This window comes from Heterocephalus glaber, unplaced genomic scaffold (assembly GCF_053883595.1).
Source record: "Heterocephalus glaber isolate CG9 unplaced genomic scaffold, H.glaber_assembly_v1.0 deba00000122, whole genome shotgun sequence".
NCBI classification, from domain to species: domain Eukaryota; kingdom Metazoa; phylum Chordata; class Mammalia; order Rodentia; family Bathyergidae; genus Heterocephalus; species Heterocephalus glaber.
Window position 1 is genome coordinate 2,984,266 of NW_028258138.1, and position 24,546 is coordinate 3,008,811.

The 24,546-nt window shown below is 51.5% G+C and overlaps 1 protein-coding gene across 4 annotated transcripts in view; it reads left to right on the top strand.

Annotated features, from left to right (window-relative positions):
• Nucleotides 1-17,049: 17,049 nt before the first annotated feature.
• Nucleotides 17,050-24,546, top strand: part of Bace2 (beta-secretase 2) — a 75,622-nt gene continuing 68,125 nt past the window's right edge. Inside the window, exon 1 of one of the 4 annotated variants that reach the window (XR_015451345.1) lies at nt 17,050-17,421. Coding sequence is in view for 3 of the 4 variants with exons in the window: in XM_087211316.1 (XP_087067442.1) it covers nt 17,119-17,421 (303 nt within the window). In the remaining variant the exon portion in view is untranslated. The remainder of the gene's footprint in view (nt 17,422-24,546) is intronic. The other 3 variants (XM_087211316.1, XM_087211300.1, XM_004842466.3) reach the window with 3 other exon arrangements.

Here is a 24,546-nt window from a genome sequence, read left to right on the forward strand (position 1 = left end):
CATATGACTGTATTGAAATTTAAATTAGGGAGAAGCTTGGCTTATGTGGAGTCTGCTAACTACCTGGAGTTTTTTTTTTTCCAGATCATTATTTGTTCAATGTTGGTTTTGGGGATCTTTCTGAAACAAGTCACATCCTCTAGTTGGTGCTTGAGAAGTTTTTTTAAGTTATATGGAAAAATGTTTATGTGCTTTTCAGTTCTGTTTTGGTCGAGTTCTACTGTATTTGAATATTATTGTAGGTTTTTTCCCCTTGCATTATTCTTCTTTGAATGGTTTTAATTTTTTTATGTGTATGTGTTTGATAATAAGGTTATTTTTTAAAATTTTAAAAATAAAACATAAATGTTATCTTCCTTCTGTGGGACCATCCTGCCAGCCTCCGCCTCTACCAGGGCTGATTTTTCCCATGCTCCCTTTGTGCACAGGGCCACTCAGAGTGGACCCGGGCTCTGGTTTTGGCAATGTTGGCCTGGACAATCTTTAAATGATCTGGGTCAAGTGCACGTGGTTTCATGTCCTCAGTCCTGGGGTAGAAAGATGGAGCTCGGGGCATGGGTCCATGTTGGGAGCACCTAAGTGCTCCGGATCATACCTTCCCCTGCTGCCCCAGACTCACAGAGGGGGAAACTGAGATCCAAGGAGGGCAGGAAGCTCACCTGCCATCCCGCCGAGAAGGCCCGGGCAACCCACTATGGCTGGGAGAGGAGTGAGGCGCCCTGCAGGTGTCAGCAGCCACAGAGGGAGGCGATGACACGAATACCACTCCAGGGCCTACTGCGTTCCTGGATGCTCTGGGGCTCCACATCGGTCCTCAAAGCCCACTGAGGACCAGGCCAACAAAGGGCAATGTCCCTCCTCAGAACTCCCTGTGGACAGGGCTCCATGGTCTCTAAGTGGACAGGGTGTCATCATCATTGCCCGCTGTGGTGGCTCATTGCACTCAGTCCCGACCCAAAGCCTACAGTGGGCAAGACCCCGATGACCTCTGTCCACAGCCGGTGAATGGTGGTGTTGCAGGAGCGCTGCCTTTGTCCTGCAGGGAAGCTGTCCAGAAAGCCTCCCCTTCTCAGGCTGCAGGTGAGTCCCCGTCCTGCCACCCCTGGGGCTCAGAGCCATCAAGCCTGTGTGTCAACTGCCCAGGAGCAAAGGAAGAGAAGTGTGGGAGATATTAGCTGGAAAGTTGGGTGCTGGGGTGGGAGGAGGACCTTGTCCTCTAGGATGTGTGAAAAACGGGTGGGAAGTGGCTGCATTTGGTGGTGGGAGAGACACATAGTCTTGTATTTTCCCATCTCTATCCAGAAGCTATCATTTTAGGAAATAAATTGAATCCCACTGCAGAAAAAGACATCAGGAACTCTAAAATCAAATTCTGCCTCTGCTTCCCACTTGTTATTTATGACTCCAATTATTTAGCCTACCCAAGCCTCACCTTCCCCAATCTGTAAACTCAAGATAGTAATTCTTGCTCCTCCTTACCTTGAGAGTTTGCTGAGGTGATGCAGTTATATCGGGAATGGAACGTTGGTTTGTTTTGGGGTTTTTTAAGCATAAAGCACGGTAAAAATGCAGGGCACTTATTCTTGCCCAGTAGTAAGGAGAAAGTTAGAGTAGGTGGCATTACTATTTTCACATTCTCTGGGACAGTGAAGATGCAGCATAGGTGGCACAATCCCTCAAAAAGCTTTACGGAGTACTGGTCAACAAAAACAATCATTTTAAAAATATGTAATGCATGAGAAAGCACAATGTTTATTAAAGCCAAATAAATGCATCTTTATAAATGCAATCCAGCTCCTGCATTTTCATTCCCAGGTAGCTGGTGTGAGGATCAGAGGGCATCATAGAGCCAAGAGCTCTCTGTGAGCTCTGGAAAGTAGCTCAGGTGTTCATGGTGGCCGATGTTACCATGGCATAGGCCAGGAAGCAGCAGCTGGCTTCCGGGGTCCACAGAGGGGCGTGAACAGCCCCACAGGGGTGGAGGGGGTCGTTGAGGCTGGGATGGGAGGTGGGGAGAGGGTAGGGAGTGGCAGAGAACAGAAGGGGACAGGCATGAGGGGGCAGGGACGGCGCACGGAGATATCCACGCACAGTGTGGCGGAAGTCTCAGCGGACCCCCAGAGGGACAGCCTTCCTGCCCCAGAGGACTGAGCTCACAGCAGCCGCTGAGCAGCGAGTCTCCGGGCAGGAGAGGAAAGGGGCCCCAGAGGCACCTGGCTGGCACAGTCAGGCCACAGAGCCTCTGTTCTACAGGGTGTGCACACCTGGCCATCACCGCACCCTGAGACAGGTGCATGCCACCTCACTTCCTGACCTTCAGGACAGCAGCAGCTGAAGCACATCATTATCCCCGTATTGTTCTCGGCAGATCTAGCTCTACTAGATGAGTGCAATTACCATGTCATCGTGACAGCCTGGAGTCCATCCAGACTCTCGGGAGGCCAGCGCACCCGCCGGGGGAGGACAGTGGAGCAGGTGACACCTGAGAGGGTGGCAGCCCCTGACAGCCCCCACGGTCTTGGGAGCTGATGGCTTCAGGACAGGGTCCTCCTGATGGGGCCCCAACAGGCCTGTCTCCTGAAAGCCCCCTTATTCTGGTTGTGCTGAGCAGGGAGGACCAAAAGGCCTGTGGATTGTTAATAGGATTAGTATAAGAGCAAGGAGGTCAAGGGAGCCAAAGAGGCCAGGGGTAGCAAAGTGCAGGGTGCCCACAGCACAAGCCCAAGGTTCTGGTTCCCCAGGGCTCTGCCAGGAATGGCGCCCCCTAGGGGTGTCCAGTACCCATGGGCTCCACTTGGGCTGGGCAGGAGATGGGCTGCTCGAGACTAAGGCCACGTGGGGTGTGAGTTGGCCCTGGGCACCCTGTGAGTGAAAAGTCTGACTGTCGCCTCAGCAGCGGGGAATGTGGAATGTCTGCTCTGCTCTGTTCCTCCCCGGGGTCCACATTCCTTCTCCACCTGCTTCTGGGAACTCATTTGCTGGTCCGGAAATACCCTTTCTCTGTTGTTCCTTGGAAACAAAGAGCAGAAACATAAGAAAAATCCTTTCATTACCTGGTACAGTGCTACACACAGACACAACAGAGGGGAATAAAAGCCAGGGCTTGTCTGAGCAAACAATGAGGGATTCACAGACCTCATGAAAGAAATGCACACAGGCCACAACCCAACACGTCTGTTCTTTTTCTTTCAAAATGTTGTGGCCAGGAAAGAAAAATCGACTGGAATGATCTATATGTCTTTCCTTACACCAACACTGCCTTGATCACTGTAGATTATTTCCTCTAAAGAGAGGAAGTCTTAAAATTAGGTACTAAACGTCTTCCAACACTGTTTTTTTTCCTTTATCTTTTTACTTTTCTAGGTCCTTTGTACTCCTACATAATTTTTTAATTTCAATATCCAATTCTTCATTTATAGCAAGTATACACAGACCTGAATTTTTATATATATCTTGTGTTTTCTAATCCTGCTAAATGCAAATACAAGTTCTAGGGGCTCCTAGAGATTTCTTAGTATTTTCTCTGTAGATAATCATTTCATCTACATATAAAGATTTTGCTTCTACCTTGCCAATCCTATCCTAATTGTGTCATTTTATTGCCAGACTATTTTGGTTTAGGCCTATGTTTCAAAGTTTAATGGACACCTTACCCCACCTTAGGGAGAAAGCATTGTACCTTCTCCATTCATATAAGTAATTTTTGCTGGAAGTATGGAGTCTTTGATCTGTTGAGAAGTTTCTGTTCTACTTCTAGTCCACTGATAGCTTTTACCACGAACAGCTGTAGAATTTAGTCCAATACTTTCTCTCCAACTAATGACAGGATCATATGGCTTTTTCCTTTCCTCTGTTAAAATGATGACTTTTGGGGGTGGATCTTCCAATGCTGAACCAACACTGCCATCCCTATAATAAAACCACTTTCTACATACTGCCAGATCTGACTTCTAATAGTTTGTTTTGTTAAACAAATTTCTATCTATGTTCATACTTTTTTCTTCTATTATCCTTATCCAGTTTTATGATTAGCACAATGTTGATTTTCCAAAATGTGGGGAGAGGTGTTCTTTCTTTTTTCTGTTTTAAATATTTGATATAATTTGTCAGTTAAAATGTATATGAGCCTGCTGTTGTCATATAGGTAGGTTTTCAAGCTAGGAATATCCTTTCTTTAATAGGTGCTATTCAAATTTTATATTTCCTCCGGAGTTAGTTTCATTAATTTGTCTTCCAAGGTACTTCTTAGAACTTGTCAAATTTATTTCAAAAAAGATTTTTGTAATATGCTTACTGTATCCTCTTAAATTCTGTAAAATCTGTGGTAATGCAGGAGGAAGTAGGTCATTGAGGGCATGACTTTGAAAGATATATTGCAGCCACTTACTTTCTCTCTCCCTGGCTCCCTTTTTCTCAGTCTGCCTCCTGGCAGCACTGATGTGGCAGCTACATCTGCTATGCCTGTCCACCATGATGTTTCTGCCTTGAAGCCAATGACCATGGACTGAAACCTCTGAAACCCTGAACCAAAATAAATCCTTTCTCTTCTTAGTTGTGTATGTCAAGTATTTTGTCTCAGTGATGAAAGGTCATAGAGAAAATTGATAGCAGAGAAGTCAGGTCACTGCTGTGCTTATACCTGACCATGTGGTTCATAAGCTTTTGTAATTGGTTTATGGGAGGCCTTTGGAAAAGTTTGGAGATACAAGCTAGGGGAACCCTGGAAGGTTAGAAGTCAAGCTTGCTGGGCAAATCTATGAGTTCTGAAAACCGGAATGTAGATAGTAAAGACTGCATGAGGTTTCAGATGGGAATGAAGATTCTTTTGGGAACTGAACAAGGCATCGAATTCAGGCAAAAAGCTTGTCTACACTGTGTCGCTGTCCTGAGACGTTAGGGGAGGCTGAATGTAAATGTGACGGACTAGTTTATTTGGCAGAGGAAATTTCAAGGCAGCACAACATTCAGGCTGTAGTGTAAGTATTGCTGGCTGTTTTTAGCCAGATTTACAGTGAGAAATGGGAGCAAAAAGCAGAGCTGAAAGATTTGAAAAATTTGCTGTTTGGCCAGAAAAGAAGTGCATTTGAGGTTGGAGCCAAAGAAATTGTGGCTGATGAAGAGATTAGAGCCACTAAAAAGAAGCCCGTTATCTTGCCCCAGGCCAACAGAAAGGATGTCTCCAGTGCATATCAGGGATGGGCCAGACCCCACTCATCTCAGGCTCTGGGGTAATAAGTGTAAAGTTTTTTTCGAAAGACTGCTTTGAGAAGAGAGCCTCAAGGAACCCTGCTCACTCAGAGCCCCCTAAGGAAGAGTTTCATCCAAGTACTCAGAGGCCGCTGTAGCTGTGGTTCAAGGGGGCCCAGCTAATGCTCAAGCTGGTGGCTGACCTTGGCATTGGCTAGGTGATATTGGTTTTGCAGCCATGCAGAGTACAAGAGTTATGGAGGCTTCCAGCCAGATTTCAAAGGAAGGCCTGAGAGTATAGGCAAGCATGTGTGACAGAGTTGGATTCCTTCCCTTCTAGGAGTCCCTGAGAGTGATGTGTTAAGCTATGGGAGTGAGTGCAATGGAGACCCTAGGAAGTGGGAGAGGCCAGGAAAGCTCCATGTAATGAGCATATCTAGCCCATGAGAGAGAGCCTGTGGGCTGCAAGCAGCAATAGCATGGGGATGGGGCTGCCCAAGCCTTCTGGGTCTCACATCTTGCCACAATATGCCCCAGATGCTGGACATGAAGTCACGGGATTTCATGTCTGCTCTGCTGGTTTTCAGACTTTCTTTGATCCAATTCCTTTTGATTTCCCTACTTCTCCCTTTTGGAATGAGAATGCTTGCTCTATGTCATTTTACCTTGAGATTATGTTTTTTCCTTAAACAGGGGCTCATAGCTAACAATTGCTTCAAGTCTCAAAAGAGACTTAAGACTTGAACTTTTGGGAAATACTGGAACTGTTGGGATTTTAACAACTCTTTGAGACAGACCAAATGCATTTCTCATAAGGAGATAACGCATTTCTCATGAGCCTTTGGGAGCCAGGCTCAGAATGTTATGATTTAAATATGAAGTGCTCCCCAAAACCCATATATTGAAAGTGCTAAACTTGCCAATGGATCAGAATTAATCTGTTGAGGAGCTCATAGCTGAATGAGTTTTAAGAGGCAAAGCCCAATAGGCAGAAGCTGGTCACTGAGACGATGTTTGAAGGGTGTGCCCTGTCCTGCTTTCTGGCTGTCTTGCTTTCTGTCTCTGTCTCTCTCTCTGTCTCTGTCTCTCTCTCTGTCTCTCTGTCTCTCTCTGTCTCTGTCTATCTCTGTCTCTGTCTGTCTCTGTCTGTCTCTGTCTCTCTATCTCTCTCTGTCCTCTGTCTCTGTCTCTGTTTCCTGTCTTCCATGACGTGGGAAACTTTCCTTTGCCTTGTCCCTCTACTCTGATGCCTTGGAGTCAGCCAACCATGGACTGAACACTCTGAAACAGGTGAGCCGAAATAAATCTTCCCTCCTCTAAGTTATGCACAGGTATTTTGTGTCAGCAATGAAAAGCTGGCTAATCCAGTGGTATCATTAGATCTTAAGTGGCCCCATAAAGACCACTGGTTAAGTCTTGGCCTCTAGGGCGGCACCCTTGGGAGGCTGTAGAACTTTGGGAGCTGGAGTCTTTCGGGAACTCTTTAGGTCACTGGGGGCATGCCCTTGGAAGAGTGAGCGATTTCTTTCCACCGCACATTTCCACCACAATGTGCTGCCTCCCCACCAGCCCAGAAACAGCAGAGGCAACTGACCATGGACTGAAACCTCCCAGGCACTGAGCTGAAACCCATCTTTCTTCCTTATAAGTTGATTATCTCAAATATTTGTTACAGTGACAGACAGCTAACACAGCAGGACACAGAAAAGAACCAAGATGTTTGGTATCTCCAATATTGAGGTTGAGAGAAGGGGAGAACCCAGCAAAAGGACTTAGAAGGAGAGACTAGAAGAGCACAAAACCCAGCGTGAGATGAGGAAACCGAGAGAAGCCCTGGTGTGGGAGCCCTGGCATCAAACATTGCAGAGGGCTCGGGTCAGCTAAGAAGGAACTTACCCCATCCGTCCTGGGGTTGGAGCCAAGATTATCCTCCTCCTCTTGGTTGTCTTTCACCTCAGGATTCTCATTTGGTTTCCATCAAGGGATTCTACTGAATGCAATGTCCAGTGTGCTGTGACAACAGAGACCCAATGACATGAGCTTATCCATTTATCTTCGAGCTCTGGGAACAGAATACCCCAGCCAAGGTCTATCACCAGAATTTGACAAATAAAAACACTCCAGCCTCAGATTCCCAAGCAGAAGAAAGGTGAGTTCGTGACCTCTTCGACACATTCATACACTTCAGAAAGCTCCCGACCTTCAGGAGGAGAGACGAGGTCGATCCCATTTCATGGAAAGGACGTTATAGCTCTGCACCAAAGGTAGACAATTAGAGGATTTCCCTTCAGAAGCAAATAAAAGAAATTCTTAAGTGAAAATAACTTATAAATAGTAGTAAAGCAAAATCCCAAAATAGTAATAAAGCAAATAAAGCAAAATAGTAATGAAGCAAAAACCCAAAACTTCAGTTCAGCTCAGTTCTGTTACCCTCAAATCCCCCGGAAGTTACGCCATGAATTCATTTCTCGAGTGCTGGAATCTAAGGTCTCCAGTGATGAGGCCAAGGTCCGTTAACTCCTCAGTGTCTCAGTGGCCTCACTTACAAATTGAGGACCCTAACAGCACTGCCCACAGTTGCCTAAGAATTAAGCGACAGAAGCTGAGTAAAGGTCTGGTGCATGGCAGCTGATAAACACCATGATAACAGTGATTGATTTGCTTTAAATACCAGCTCCAAGAAGGTAAGTCTCATAGCCACACTTCCCACAGTAGGAAGCGGTGGTATGGATGGCAGCACCAAAGAGCAGGTCATAGCCCAACCCAGCCCAACCCTCCCCAGCTTCCCTATGCGGTTCTCCAAGGACTGTTAGCCAGAGCAGCCCTTGGACCTATTCATGCTCCTCATCCTACAAAGGAGCAAGGCTCTCCTGGGTTTCCAGGGTCTGGGAAGCAGGGGGAGCAGGACTGGGCTGTGACGCCGACCTCATGCCTACGGTTTAAAAACAAACAGCAGCCATTGCCTTGTGTACACAGGTCTACATCCTGCTGGCTGTATCAGGAAGCATATCAGCAGGGCCACTTCCTCTGTCAGGTGCTTCAGGATGGGCTGGGCTGGGCCTCCACCCACCTGAGCAGGAGTTGCCCCAAGGTCCCAGGGAAAAAAGCCAACAAACACTCCCTCCAAAGCCAGCCCAGCCCAACCTGGGCAGATCCCGGGCACTGTGAGCTTGATCCTCCCAGAGGCACAGCCCTGACACCAGTCACCTTGGGGTCTTCTCTCCATGGGGTCACAGGCCATAAACCTCCTGGCGTGGGGAATGTCAACACTACACACCCAGGAGGTAAACGGGAAGGTTTTCTGGTAGATTTATGGAAAATGGTTTAAAAATATGTCTGAACTTATCTCCATCCATAATAATTATTTTTAGTTAAAATAATACTTCATCTCTGAAAACATAGCAGCTTTCTGCGAGGAGACTGACAGGTGTCATTGCTTAACTTCACAAGTACCCTGCATCGTGGGCTGGAGCTCCGCTCTGCAGTGGCAGAAGCCAGGTTCCAAAGGGTGGAAGAATTTGCAGGAGTGCACTGGCTGGCGGCCAGCACCCACCCTTACTGTGGGGCAGAGGGATCTGTGCCTGCTCCCCGCTCCCGGGAGACACCGAGGGGCTCTGTCCCCTCCCCTCCCCTCATCCCACTTACCCGCAGCGGAAAGAGTGGAAGTAACCTAGAATAGGCCTCCTTGGTTGTTCGGTGGTTTTGTTTCACTTCCGGAACCCCTTCTTCACCACTGCACTACATTCTCAGTCCTGTCACCAACTGGTGTTGAGATACAGTTGTGTTATCCATGCCTCTGCTTCTCCTGTGCTTCTTCTTCCTTGTCTTGGGTCCCCAGGCTCCTTCCTTCCACCAGGCTGAGGTTTTTCAAAAGTGGGGACTGTCCTGGTCCTGGTGCTGGCAGGTGCACGATGCTCCCCTCCATCTACGCCCTTAGGAAAGGCAGTTCGGCTGGGTGTAGAATTCAGGGCCAGCTGCCTCCCCTTCACCTCCAATCTGCTGGTCTACTATCCGCTACCATTTCGTTTCCTAGACAGACTCCCAGGCTTTGTGAGTTTAAAAAATGTCTCTGTCTTTGGAATTCCATATGTGTCTTTTTAAACAATTCTCCCAGCATTCGGTGAGCATTTCTGATCTGTCCTCAGCTCTGAGAACCCTTTCCTCTTTGGCCCTGGCTCTGTCTCCTCTGTCCCTCTTCTGTTCCTGGGCTCCTGGGTCATGAAAGGATGGGCCTCCTCGTCATGGATGGTCCCTTCCTCAATTCCATCTCTGCCTTTTTTGAGCCAGGGTTGCTATTCCTTGAACTGAAGTGCACTGAGCCACTTGCCTACCATATCAGATTTTAGTTCCATCTCTCCTGCCCTTTGCTACCTCGGCTGAGTTAAAAAATTATGTTTACATCTCCAGTGATTCCTTGGAGGTTCACTGTCACACCCTCCCACCTCTCGAGGTGGGGTCTTGGGGCAGCTCTGAGGTTGAGGGAGAGGAGGAGCAGTCTGGGCATGAATGAGCCCTCTTCCCTACCTGTATGGCATAGCACCCAAAAGCGGACTACAGTAGCATGGTGCCTTTTGGGTCCCCATTGTCTGTGAAGGGACCTGCAGGTCACATGTCACCCAACAGAGACTGTGGGGCAGCCTGAAGTCACTTGCGCTGTGGCTGCTCTGTGTGCAGGGAGGGGCCTGCCTGACACATGGTCCCTTGAGGTCCCCCACCTTTCTCTCCTCCAACACCCTTCTGGGGGAGGCCCTTTGGGGCTGCTGCCCTGAGCTCAGTGGCAGATGAGCAAGGCCCGTGCCCAGGGCTTGTGGTGTTGGTTTCTGGGTCCCAGCGGGAGAGGAAACTGATCTCACTGATGCAGCTCCTCCACTTCATAGGTGATGGGTGTGGAAATGCAGATTCATGAGGGCCCTCGTATGGCCTGCATTTTCTCCTCCTCCTCCTCCTTCTCTTCTGTCTTATTTCTTTATGCTCTTATACTTTTCCTCCCAAAAAACCCTCACAGATCCATACAAAGGACAGCCCCTTCTCTAAGTGATCCCCATCAACGCAGACTTTTGACAGCACTAGTTTGAATTTGGCCTCCTCCAGAGCAAGTCAGTCCATGGCCAGGACCCTCTCCGGGGCTCTGCTTCTCCGGGCCTCCTGCTTCTGGCTGGCATCAGCGTCCAGGTTAATGATCACCACAGTTTAAGTCGCTGGACCCAGAGCTGCGCTTTCCAGGACAATACTGACACCTGTGAGATCATAATGAAGTGATCTTGGCCTGCAGAGCGACAGGGAGAAGCTGCTTCTGGTGCCGCAGGGCAGGGGACTGCACAGCTAGGGAGAGGGAAGAGGCATCTGCGGAGCAAGCCCCAGAAAAGAGGCAAAGGAAGACAACAATCAGGACGGACACTGCAGGGTGGCAGGCTGCAAACCCAGACAGCCTTTCTGGGAGGTGTTCGCTCCAGTCCCGCACTGGCTGAGTGACTACCGGGAGGCGACAGTGTCCCTCATGGTGCCTACTTCATGGCTCTAATGGTGTCAGACAAGCGCTTGGACCTCGGCAGGAAGAACCATCCCTTTGTGCACTAGAAGGAAACAAGGGTTGCCATTAAGCCATGATGCTTCATCATCTTTTAGGACTTTTGCTTCCCATGCAGGGAAATGGCTTCTAGCCCATGAGACATTCCTTCTTTCAATACGTCCTAGGCCCTGTTTGCAGGACGGAGTGACTCTGCGCCGCGTGGGGAGCTGGTGATGCACATAACACAGCTTCATTCCATTTGCATCGCTTCCCCACCCTCCCCTAAGATGTTGGTGACACGAATTGGTGCATTATCCCCCGGTTTTTCACACTCAGGCTAATTCTTCAGAATTGCTCTAGGACAATTCAGTGTCCCTGGCTTTCCCGGCTTTCCCTGCAGTACCATCCTCTGTGCCATTGGATCCCGGTGACGCAGCTTCCTGGTTGGTTTCTCTTTGTTGCTATAACAAATCGCAAACACAGTGACTTCAAACGCATGAACTGTGTTATCCTGCACTTCTCTGGGTCAGAGGTCCTGTGTCTGGTGTCTTCAGGACCGCTCCCCTCCTGGTGGCTCTAGAGGAGCATTCGTCTCCCTGCCTGGACCAGGGTCTCAGGCCTCTCTCGCCAAAGCAAGGGGCATCAGAACTGAGTCTCAGGCTTCAGAGGCAGCTGACCGGGTTCGAATCCAGGTGGATGTTTGCTTTCTGTGATCTTAGACAAGCAGCCATCTCCGGGCCTGGGCGTCCTCCTGTGATGCGTGCCCAAGGACACCCCGATGTTGAGCAGATGTGGTAGGATAGGGGAAGCGATTGGAGTCCCCGGAAGGGAAAGCAGCCCGGTGTTTGTGTGCCGCGCCTCAGTTTCCCTTTATAAACAGGACGCTGCTGTGCGCCAACCTTGCCTCCTGCTGCTGAGGACAAGGAGAGGACAGGCGGCCCTGCTGCCCGCCAGGAGCATCAGGACAGAAGGAGCGGCCCAGGTCTCTGTAGGCCTTGTGCTCCTGTGGCTCAGCCCCACGCCCACCATGGCTTTACCTCCTCAACACAGCTCACAGTGTCCTCCAGGCCACACCCATGCCACCTCCCCCATGAGCATTGCATGGTGGCGGTCCTCAAAGTCTTGCCAAGCCAGGCCTCCCTGGCTGCAGCCTTGCTGCCGGACTCTCCTGCACCTGGGACCCGGCTGGGGCTGCAGCCCAAAGCGGAAGTGGGTTTTCGGTCCCTAACCCCCTGCTCCCCATGCAGGCGGTGTTCTGCCTGTTGTCTCCAGCTGGACACTGTGACCTCAGGGAGGGCACATCCCTGGTGGCCCTCACCCCACACTGAACCACACAGGCTCTGAAGCGGGACCTAGGGTTTTGAATACGATTCCCATCGTTCACTGTGCCTCAGTTTCTCCCCTGAAAGTGGGAATGAGGACAGGATTGGCCGGCGTGGTCATTAGGGTGGTAACAGTCCACTGAGGACACTGCCCAGGATGTTCCCTGATGACTTACTCTCCTGCAACAAATCTCAATGCATCCTGGTGTGGTAGCCCATGTCTCCACTGAATAGGAACACACACACACACACACACACACACACACGTGCACACGCACACATATACCCAGGACATCACATCTAAAGTCATTAACCATTATTCCATGAGATCAGCATCTGTGTTTATATCCCTCTAATTGTCTCGTAAGTGATGGTAAATACACGAAGCTCTGTGGCTGACACTGCCTGTCACAGCTCCCTGAACAAATGCATGTGGCTATCTTCCATAGAACTTTTATTTCTACAAATGTGGGCCAGATTTGGGCCCCTGGAGAATCCTATGCTGTACAGGCTTGGCCAGAGTCAGGTTTGATTATCTGAGGAAGGACAGGCTACAGGCAGCGTGGTGGGCTTCCATCTGGGATGGGTTTGCTCTCTCTCTCCCTCTGTCCCTCTGCCATATACATTCAATGCCAAGATTCACTAAATCATAAGGGCCTGCAAAACTGTGCTATTCTAATTCTAACATCCCTGCCTCACTTATTAGCTGGCTTGCATCTATGGAGAGAAACTTGCCATCATCAATTATTTGGTTATAGTCTGGGGATAGTTTGTACAAGAAAGTCAAGATAATAAATGGTCACTTCGTTTCTTTTCTTTGCCAGCTTTTAAAAATAATGAGTTGGGTTCCTTAGCACTCTTCAAAGGTAATCAATGTATTTTAGAAAATAACATTATGAACAAATAGACTTCAACGTAATTGAAATGTTTTGGAGCCACTGCAGTTACGGCTGTTTGTGACATTAAGCTGTGCCAGTTTTGCCCCAGCTTGTCCCAAGACCTCAGAAGGCTCCTAGTGCATCCCTGCTTTCCAGTGCAAGGCTGTGTTAGAGGTTACCCCATTCTGTTTACGAAATCAGCCTTCTCCAACCAGCCCTGATTCCCTCCAGAGAGAAGTAATAGTTAAAAACCCTAACTTGGGGAACTAAGGATGCAGAAGTTTCTGAAACTTTTCAATAAACACGACCCAAAAAAAGTAGCCGTTCACACCATGAAAGACTCCAGGGATTCATGGGAACCTTAGCAGAGAAGAGTTGCAGCCAGGCCCCTCCAGGTGCTGCCAGGAAACCCCAAGTCAAGGACAGAGCATGCAGTCCCCAGTGTGCAAAGCTGTCAAGGCCAGGGGAAGAGGGGGGACTGAGAGACATCTGTGCAGTGTGCTGGCTCTGAGTGGAGTTTTGCAGGGTGTGAGGGTGAAGGAGATGAAGGAGGAGGAAGTTGATAAAGAATGCAGACTGCACTTTGAAACTTTCCGGAAGTTCACTGCAGAGGGAGGGAGAGGCTATAATCCGCAGAGAGGCTGGATCGAGAAAGGTTTACAATTTAAATAAGACATGGGAGTGTTCGTGTGTCTGTGAATTGCTGGCAGGCAGAACGTGCAGTTTCAGAAGGCAGAGATGCGTCAGGACTGCAGGTGCTGGCATCATCTAGAAGTCAGGCAGCTTCTGGGGTAGACACGGAGGAAGGATGCTCTTGATCTGGTCTGCATATTCAAGAGAAGGACGGGATCTCATTCAACCTTTTCTTCCCAGTCGTGGACAGTGGCTGATACATGGGACTCATTCACTGCATGCTAAAAATGACCTAAGACACCGATGAAAGAGAACAGAAAGCAGTGGTTCTGGAAGTAGCGGTGTGACCCCTTCAAGGGTCCATGAGCTCAAAACCATCTTCATGATAACACTGAAAAGTGAGGCTTCAGGACATGTGCAGTCTAACAGTCTAAATGCAGAAGCAGCTAGGAGCACCCGCAGTCTTCTCTTAAGCCAGACATTTAAAGAGATTTGCAGACATGCAAAATAATGCCACTGCTTTCCATACTTTCAGTGAAAAACGGTTTTCATTAACGTGGTAGTTGTATTGCTGTGCAATATGTTTACTAGTGTTATTACATGTTACATCGTGCAGCATAACAATATGTTATTAAGTGCTGCTAACATTTCTCAGTTTGAATTCCTAGTTAGTAGATAGGGATGGATGTAATCCACGCAAACAACAGTTCTTTGAGGCCCTCAGTAATTGTTGAATGTAAAGGGCCAAGGCCAGAAAGTCTGAGAACTGCTGATGTGAAAGGACCCCAGAGCTCACTGTAAGAGCCAGTAATCACCACCAGGACACACCGATGCCACCTCTTTCTGCCCACAGCCCTAGACTCCCACAAGACGTCACCTTCCACCATCCAGGATGGGCTCAAAGACTGCAGGGGGGTGATCAAGATATATATGGTGAAGGCTTACGTTTTTACAGATTTATTATAGTAGAAGGCACATTGCCACTAATTACCCTCAAACTCCTCCCCCTTGCTTCAAACATTTATCCCATCCTCCTTGCCGCTTTCTGAAGCAGCTCTGGAGTCCTCTTCCGTGTGGGTCTTTACAAAGTGATCAGAAATGTGGTGAATGCTACTGCCCAGTGCCACCCAACAGAAAAGCAGCTGTGTCCTGTGATGCTGTGTCCTCAGCCACCTTATCCATCAGATCTGGCCCTGTGTGACTTCCAGCTCTTCCCCAAAGTCAAAATGACCATGACAGGGAAACGTTCTGAATCCATTCAGGACACCGAGGCAGCCAGGACAGCGCAACTAAAGACACCCAGGAGAGAGGGCTCCAGAGCTGCTACAGGAAGTGGCCAGGACCATGGGAGGAGTGTGTTCAAAGCCAGGGGGAGTATGTTGGGGGGATTAATGGAAACGCGTCTTTCACTGTAATAAATCTGAAAAATTTAAACATTCACTGTATTTTTTTTTAATCACACCATGCTTGTGTGTTCTTTCCAAGGAGCAAGGCCTTCTAATTGCAGGCCTTTGCTATCCAGAGTAGACTAAGAGACTATAGCTGATAATGGAGGTGCTTCCAGAAGCTGAGAGAAGGAAGAGAAGGAGGAAGAGGAGGAGGAGGAGGAGGAGGAGGAGGAGGAGAAGAGGAAGGAGGAAAGAAGGCCAGTAGGAAGAGCATGAGGGGTGCACCTCCCTCTCCCTGGTCCTATTCCTTTGTACTACGGAAGGGGGGGCCTCTTCCTCGGGGAAGTGCTTCAAGTCCGAAAAAAGTAAAACCAATGGCACCCCGCGAGAGCCCTGCCAAACATTTCAATTCAAACACCTGCCTGCGGAAACCATTGATTCCCAAAGCCAGCATCACGGTCCGAGGAGAGATCAAGGACTCTAAGACCCTTTGTAAGGTCAAGAAGGGAGTCACCCAACGCAATCACTTCAGCTCACATTGTTTCCCCAGGAGCTAACGGGGCCACTCGTTCAAGCCGCAGGTGCCTCTGTCCCGAAGTCTTTACACGCGTCTACTTGAAAACCCGACCCTTCCTCTTCTGATGAAAAGCTCAGAAATGTTCACGCCACATGGAATCTGGAATTTCAAGTACAAACTTTAATTAGACTGGAGTTTTTACAAATTTCCCTCGTGGCTTTTAACTATTAGAGAGAGCAAACGTCTTTAATATTGAACATATACGTCACGTGGGCCCTATGTCAATGTCGTTGATAAATTCCATGTACTTTTGCAAGGTTTATGTTCTTCTGAGAGCTGTCTGAATGTCTCTTGAACCCCTCAAGCCTGAACACCAGGGAGTATAAATAATCATTTCTTTAAAATTGCACTTCCTTTACCACCTTGAATAGGAAATGTGAATATATGAATGCAATAGCTGTGGATTTATGGAGAATATCAATTTAGGTTATACCACAGGACCCAACTAGGCTTTTCTGCGTAGCTGGGATTTGTTAGAGTTGTGATTCAGTTTGGGGAAAATGTGATTTATACTTAAAAGTCTTCTGAAAATCAATACAGCTCAAGAGCGCTGACACAAGGGTCTCTCGCAGAGCAAGGTGCGATGCCAGCGTTGGGAGGCAGACATAGAGGTCAGTTCTTGAGCAGAAGTCGCTGGAAGGTGCGTGGAGAAAGGAACCTCAGCTTCCACCTCCTCACTGTTTGAAGATGGGCTGTTTAAAAAAAAAAAAAAAAAAGCTGCCACCATAATTCAGCTGGAGGAGACAGCAGGATTTTCAGTGGAAATCGATGACTTTAGCTTGTGTAATTGTCCCTGCCACACACAGCCCGCGGTACCTAAAATAAAATAACCCTCAGTGCTGGCATCTGAGCGCAGTCTGCGGGCTCGGGGTCTGTGGCTACGCGGGTATTCATTAGCTAATCCGGGACCGGGAACAGCGGAGGGTCGGGGCCGGCGGAGTCCACATCTTGGCCCACACAGCAATTTACTAAGTGGACTGAGGGGACTGCAGCAGGATCCTGTCTGCATCACAGCAGAGGTCGACCTTGAGGCGCCACCTCCCCGGGGAGAAGCCGGGCCCCGCAGGCTGCACCCAGCCTCCCCCCGCCCCCGGAGGCGAAGCCCCCGGCTGGCCGCCCCCCCGCACCCGGCCCCGGCTCGGCCCCGGTTCCTGCGCCGCCCCGCGTGGGCTGGGGGAGGCGCGGGTGGACTGCGCTCGGGAGGGGCGGCGCGGGCTCCCGCTCGGTTCTGACGGCGCCGGGCTGCGTCCTCGACCCGGACCAGCGCGCGGAGCGGAGGGCACCCGCCGGGCAAGAGGCTCGCCGGGCCCTCGCTGCCCCTTTAAGGGTTCCCGAAACTTTCGCTCCGATATCGGATCAGCCTCGTCACATCCGTTGGCCGTGGCCTCCCAGGCCGCGTTCCGAGCGAAGTCAGGCCCCGAGTTGCCCGGGTAGGCAGGGCGCGGCCCGGGGAGCCCCGCGCCCCAGGCCCCTCCTCGGCCGCGGGGCGGGGCCGCGGCGCCAACTTGGTGAAGTTGGCGGCGCGCTGCGCGCAGCTCGCTGACTCCTCCCCGGACCCGCCCACCTCCGCCGCCGGCCGGTGCGCGCCCCGCAGCCCGCGCCCCGTCCGGACCCCGCCGCGGGGATGGGCGCGCTGGCCTGGGCGCTCCTGCTGCTGCTGCTGCTACTGGCCCAGTGGCTGCTGCTGCGCGCGGCCGCGGCCCCTGCGCCCTTCGCGCTGCCCCTCCGAGTGGCCGTGGCCGCGGCTCCCCCGGGCTCGCCGGCCCCCGCGCCCCGGACCCCCGTGTTGCCCCGCGCCGATGGCCTGGCGCTCGCCCTGGAGCCCGCCGGGGCCGCCGCCAACTTCCTAGCCATGGTGGACAATCTGCAGGGGGACTCGGGGCGCGGCTACTACCTGGAGATGCTGATCGGGACCCCGCCGCAGCAGGTAGGTGGGTGGGCACTCCGCGGGGAACTCGGGGCGGCCCCAGGGTCCCCGGAGGGCTCCCGCGCGGCTGCGTCCCCGGAGGAGCGGAGCCTGGGTTGCTGGGCGCGGCTGGTCCGCGCGCGCCGGGCTCGGAACTTGGAGGCGAGAGTGTAGACCCGGAGCCGCTCTGGCGAGCGCGCCGGGCTCCGGCGAGGTACCGGGCCTGGGTGAGAAGCTGGGTATTGACGGGGAAGCGCCTGGGGTTCGCCTCCCCCGTGCTATCTCGTGGCTAAAGAGGCGGAGGCCCGCACCCCGCGCAGGGATTACGCCTGAGATGGGCCAAAGCGGCCGGTTCCGAAGCCGCGTCCACCCGCGGGTCGGGAAGTCCGAGCGCGCTCGAGCAGCTGGGGAAAATCCGGGCCAGCCAGGCTATGACAGAACGACACCTCGGTCACCTTTACTCCGGTGTTCACTTGCTAGCACTTGTGGTATCAAGAAATTCTTACCCTCGGTACAGTCATTTAAAAAAGAAATTTCCAGGGTTGCTTAGCCCTCTCCCCCTGCAGACTTCCTAATCCACATGCGATTTGAGGTCAGATTAGCTCATCGATTGCACACCGTGTGAGGAGCCTTTGTTTTTATTTTTAACGTTGTCATTCAGGTTTTAATTCTGCGGTGATTCCCCATAAATAGAACATACTCATGACTTCTCTGTAATTCTAATTAAATTATTCAAGGCTTTAAGAGGAAAGATATGCCATGTTAATTCTTTTTTTAAAAAAGGAAACTGCTGAAGAACTTCTGTAGTTGCTTAATTGGTTGGCTTTCTTTTTTTTTTTTACCTTCCAAAGTGTGTTACTCTGCACCAAAGTTTGATTCTGGTTGCGCTGAGAAACCTGACTGCACCCCAGCTGCCCCAGCGTGAGCCACTGCCACCTGCCCCCCAAGACCAGGGGACTCTCCTGTGTCCTGTGAAGCCCTCGGGAACAGGTCCAACTTGGGGAATTTGTGCTTTCATGAAGAAAAGTTTCCACTGGTTTTCTCAAGTGGAAGGGAATTCTCCCTGCTCAAGAGGGCTTGACTGGGCCCCGGGCTGAGCCCGCCCTCGGAGGAGGAGGAGAAAAACTCAAGAAGGCTACAGAAAAGCATTCATACGTAGTAGTTTGCCTTTGCTAGTTAATTCAGTGACCTTTACTTTAAATTGATGAAGTTTAATTAATTTAATTAGCAGGAATGTATTGAGTGCCTGTGCTTTTATCTTTACCATAGCCGTGGAAGTAGTTCGAGGTTATCTTCCTCAGTTAAACAGTGCTGTGTTTCCAGGGAAGGTTGCTTTTTCGCAAGCCGGTTCACGTCTATGTGTGAGGGAAATGAATGTGCCTCACCCATCCTGGCCTCATTCCATGCTTTGTAGCGAAGTCCGTGCCCATGATCTTCCTAGGTGCCTACTGTAAGCCCTCAGGTGCTGGTGCCCTGTGACAGAGCATGAGGTTCACTGCTCACTGTGCTGCACTGCACCCCCAAAGCCCGGGCCAGCAGCAGGGCGTTTGTAGCTGGCTTGAGAGGGGAGCAGGAGGTGACTTCCTGTGACTTTCCCTGCGCTGTTCCTGGCCAGGAGTCATGCATTTATTCTCTGCTGATTCTCCAAGCCTAAAATAAAAATTGCTTAGGTGGAGAGAAAATGAAGATTGTAGATTCCAGCAGTAAACACCCAGGACTTGTTCAGGAGCTCCTAGAGCAAGTGGGTGTCTTGCGGCTCCAGGCAGTCCCCACCCCGCCTTCCCTGGGCTTCTCCTGTGCTTCTGGTGCTGAGGGTTGGGGAAGTTGACTGACTTGCCAGGGCAACAGGGCAAGAAGGAGGGAGTGCTGGAAATGGATCTCAGGGAGTTGGACTCCAAAACCCGAGTTTTGAGGCCCAGGCAGGGCCCTGCCTCCTTCCCCCCTTCCCGCCTGACTTTTCCATGGTTTTGGCCTCGAACTACCCATTGCAGCCAGACACCCCAAGCCTTACACACAGGGCTGCTGCTCCGTCTCCTCCGTCCCTTAGGGAAGTGCCTAAGGAGCAGCACAGGAACAGCTGGATCCAGGTAGGACGCTAGGGAAATAGGGTGTTCCACAGACGCTGGAGCACTGCAGGTCCTTCGTCTGCTGTGAGAGAGCCAGGCTTTGGCAGTGTACTTGTCCCCGGGTGCTTTCATCAAGAACTGGGGGTCCATTGTTCTGCCCACAGGCTCTGTGCGGAGTCACAGGCATCTGCCCAGAAGCCCAAGTGAAAGCCATGCGCCAGCAGGCAGGTCCACGTTGGCATGGAGATGGCAGCCCAGGGTGCACATGGATGCCATTAGTGACTTCTTTCCAACAGGAGGAGCAGCCTCTGCTGGAACCGTGCAGTTTGGTCCTAGTAATAATAATAATGGTGTCCTCAGGTGATTATAATTATAGCAATTTCCATTGTATCAAAAAATACTTTCATGGCTAACACAATAAACCCAACTGAAGATAGGAAAGGTCTGCAGCTGTCTATACCGGCTTCAAGAAAAAAAAGGTTTTTGGGTTTCTGTTGGAAAACTGTCATCTCCACTGTATGGATGAACCAGACGGCCACCCTGTTTTCGTATCTAAGGTTAAGTTTCAAACAGCTAAGAGATTATTCTGGTTCAGGTGCTTGTTTATTGGCCTCTTGCTCCATATTTACCTGGGAGACTTTGGGTTGACAGCATGTGCTGAGGTTATACAGCTTAAGAGGTGGTGTTTTTCAGAATAAGCCAGCCAGGGTCCCCACGTCACAAAGAGCTGACCTAAGGTAGCTGGAGAAAGGACACAGCAGCAGCAGGGAAAGTTTGAAGGAACACATTGAGACGATACTCTTCAGGATGGTGGAGAAAGAGAAGGTGACTGGGTTCAAACAGCAAGAAAGTCGTAACTACTCTGCCACCAGCTCCTTCAGGTGAAAAGTGGCAGCTCCTGAGCTTTAGCAAAAGCCAAAGAAGCTGAAAGCTATGGAAGGCTTGATGACAGAGGACATGAAAGCAAGCCAAGCTCCGAGCTCCACGCAACGTGGAAGGACAGAGCTGGAGAAGCAGCGGGCCACAGTGGCATAGCTCCCTTTGTGGCCTGGTGTCGGGCGACAGGCACTGTGCTGAGCATTTTTAGAGTGGAGCCCCCGGCAGGGCCTCGTGCATGTGGGCATCTGCTCCGCGACTGAGCTGCACCCAGCCCCCGCCCCTCAGGCGCAGTTCGCTTCATGCTTCGAAGCCTGACCTTTTAAGCTCTGTGTTCGTTTCCTTGGGCTGCTTATAACAATCACCACAAACTGGGGCTCCAAACAATGTGTTTACTTGTGGTTCTGGAGGCCCCAAGTCCAAATCAGTGGGTCAGCAGGAACATCCTCTCCCGGAAGACTCCAGAAGAGCCTCCCTTCCCTGTTCCCAAGGTCCGAAGGCCAGCAGCGTCCCAGGGTCATCCCGTCCCCCATCCTCACAGGACATTTCCTCCTGCGTCTCTCAGGGACCATGTTCCCCTTTTTATGAGGACACCCATCATGGATTACCTGGCCTCGTCATAACTTGCTTATGCCTGCAGAGACCACTTTCCTCAGCAGGTACTGGGTTTGGTCTCAGCGTGCAGCCCTAACACCGTGTACGAATGTGCTGTTCCAGCACGGACTGCACGTACCAGCAGCCCCGGGAAGCTATGCTGTCTGGTGATGCTGTGGCTGGCTTAGTTTAAGCAACTCTGAGATTTGCACAGTCTGTCTTTGAATATAGCCCCAGCATAAAAAGATACACACACCTGGAGGAATACAGTGTGATCCATAAGTTTGTTGTAACGTTCTTGTTCTATGGAGTTGTTTTTCTTTTATTCTATTCCACTTTTAAATTGCCAGTGATTTCAGTTTGGAGCTCAAGTGTAACGTTCATGAGCGGGAGTGAGCGAGTGGTGGTTTTGGTGTGTGAATGTGGAATCTGGCACAATTCCCTCCCGAGAGGGGAGAGGCGGAGGAGGGAGTGTTTCTGCTACTTTTCTGTATTGGCTTCCTCATTAGAGTAATTGCTTAAAATTTTAACAGGTCACTTGTCATGTTGCACTTGTTCCAGGGGGGCTGGAATTGTGTGGAGTGGGGGAATCCCATCAACAAGTTCAGGTGCAGGTTAGGACATTGAGATGCCTGGTACTTTATCAGAGCCGGGAGCAATGCGGTATAGAAGCTCATGCGTCTGGTGTTCTAAGGACTTTATAAGGAGTCTGCCACCTTTTTGAATCTGTCCACGTCTGATATGAACTAGACAGATGCTTTCCCTCCTGGACTTCTTCCTGCTGTCCCTGTCCATGTCTGGACTCGGGGACCTGCTGTCCCCACCCCGGTTCCTGCGCTGTAGATGGCTTGGCTTAACCTGCCGTCGAGTGACTGCCATTTCTTCCTGTTTTCCCCCGGAGCCCTTCCGGGGCAGGATAAGGTTAGCTGTTACTGCCCTGGCTTGCTCTTGCTGATAGCATCATATCAGCCTGGTTCAACTCTAAAGAAAAGGAAGAGGTTTACCGTGGCTCACAGTGGTGGTCCAAGGTCAAGGGGCTGCGCGTAGTGACAGCGACTCTTCTCACTCAGTCCCGAGGCAGCACGGGACGTGGGGTGGCAGGAAGCCTGCCCTGAGCAAACCGGCTCTGACAGCAGACCTCCTCTCCACGTGACTCATTAGCCTATCCCCTGCTAGTCACAGGAAGGGACTGGTGTATTCATGACCACCGAGTCCGGGTCACCTCTCCAGGGTCCAGGCCGCCCCGCCTCTGTCTCACGAGGGGCCCAGCTTCATCCCGAGTTCCCCTCCTTTGGAGGTGGAGGGGCGAGGCTGGGCTGGGCTGGACCGGGGGAGATGCCAGAGCTGATTTCCCTTCCTTGTGGTACTCGGCGCCTCGCCCAGGGCCTTCGGACTAGCTCGTACCTTAGCCACAAAGCAGAGCAGGTCTCTGGTCCCCCAGGCTGGGCCATGGATGTGGCCTGTGGCTGCCCACTGGGCCCCAGTACGGCAGGGGCAGGGTGGCCCTGCTGTGGGTGAGGAGGTACAGACCTGAGGTCTCCTCTTACCCCACCCCTGGGACTGCCGCCTGTCCTTGGCTCCCTACTTCCTGTCACTCTAGGCCAGACACTGGGGCTCGTCCGCTAGTGACAGTGGTGCCACTTGGAGACAGAACACACCTGCGGGGCTCCGTCAGATCAGCTGCCACTCTGCTCCCCGCGGCCCTGTGCTGGCCCAGACGGTTATTTGGCAGTTTTCCTCTTGCTGTGTAACAACAGAAAGTTTGTTTTTTTCCTCTCAGAATTCTCAAGAGAAGCAAAAGGGCTCTTGGAGTGCAGGCCTGACCACGTTAGGGAATGAAAATAGCAGGCTGGTTTTGGAGCGTGTGCTTGCTGTCCCACCCTAGGCACAGTGAGGACAGTTCCAGAGTTGGATTAGAAGGCACATCCTACACCTGGACACAGTCCCAGCACTGCCGCGCAAGGAGCTGTCCGGGCAGAGAGGGGGGATGCTGCTCTCCCTTCCATTCACTGCACACTGAGAGCAGAGTGGCAGGGAGGAGAAATCGGCCTGGCAGCTGAGGACGGCTCTGGCTGCACCCGCAGGTCATGGCCTGTGAGACCAGTACTGCAAAACGGTGCTGGCCCTGGGCAGGGGCCAAGTTCTGTGCATCTCGTCCACCATGCAGAGCCTTCTGCTGGAAGCCAGAGAACGCGCCAGGCAGCCCTCCGGGAGGTCTTGCAGGAGAAAGATGGGTGCACTGAACCAGTTTTCCAGGTAGTGGTGACGTTAGAGTTGTCCAGCTCACTCTGGAAGCAAGGATCCGTCCCCGGAAGGAAGCTGCCTCTGGGTGAAGGTGGGCACAGATTCCAGAAGTCAGTGGGCAGTCGGGGCCTTTCCCTTTGCGTCCTTCCACCCAGGGAAACTTGCTGGGAAGCAGATGCAGCCGTGTGCCCTGCGCAGTGGCTGGGAGCTCGGCGCTTTGGTGCTGATCCCAGATCTGCTGCTTGCCCGAAGTCGGGTGTTGCAGCACATGCTTTAACTTGGCCAGGACTCAGTTTTGTCACCTGTGAATTGGGGACTTTGACCTGGTGACCAGAGAGCCTCCCAAAGCTCTGATACCCCATGACTGGTCTTTCTGTTGGAGAGGACCTTTGAGAGCCCTTGTTTCCTGTCCAGATGAGTGCTGCTTCAGCTCCCTGCAGCTGGGGCCCTGCTGAAATGCAGACACACCTGGGTATGTGTCCCAGGCAGAGGCTGAGGGGCAGCTGCTGCTGGCTCACCGTTGGCATCTGAGGTCATGGCTGCCCTAGACTGGCTGGCGGGCAGAGGGCTATGAGTGCCTTGCAGAGCTGGCCAGTGATTCGGATCTCTAAAACCCAGTACAACTTACAGGGCAAGACTTGGCCCCAGGCCTGAGAATCTGCATTTCATTCCATGCCTCCAGCCCCACCAAGCTGCCCATACACGCTCTGCCCTTGGGTGGTATTTGGAGCTCACTGTGAGGCTGGCTCTCTCCGTGGTGCATGGTGCCTGTGGAGGAGAGGTCTGTGCATCATCCTCTCGGATAAGCTGTGAGTCCCTCTTTCCCTCCTGCTCTGCTGCAGGCAGCTGTGCCCCGGGAGCTTCCCATCAAGGTGGGAAGAGTGAAAAACGTTTTTCTCCAAAGATCTCGGGCTGAAGTTGAGCAGCTCAAAGTCCCTGTTTGTCAGGCAGCAATCATTTGTCAATCCAGAAAAAGGAATCACAGGGGAAGCAGAGCGAAAAAGAAAGGGATGCACAGAATACAAGTAGCATCCTGGTCACTGCTGGATCCAGCCAACGTCCCTCCCCCACCGGAAGTCCTCATACCCAGCAGTGACAGTCTCTGTCCAGTGAGACTGCGGTCGTCTCTGCTGCACGAGGAGGAGGCACGGTGACCCCTGGGTGTGCTGTGCCTTCTCGAGTGACTGCAGGTGCACAGGTTCCTTTAAATGAGGCGTCTGTGGATTGGGGACCAGCTGACTGCCTCACCGGGGCCTTGTACCACAAGGTGTGACGGCCACTTTCTTGGGACACCGTGGGGAAGCTAGAAGTCAGCAGGAGGCCAGAGAAGCTCACCTGGCAGAAGAGATACCTCAACCCCTGTGTT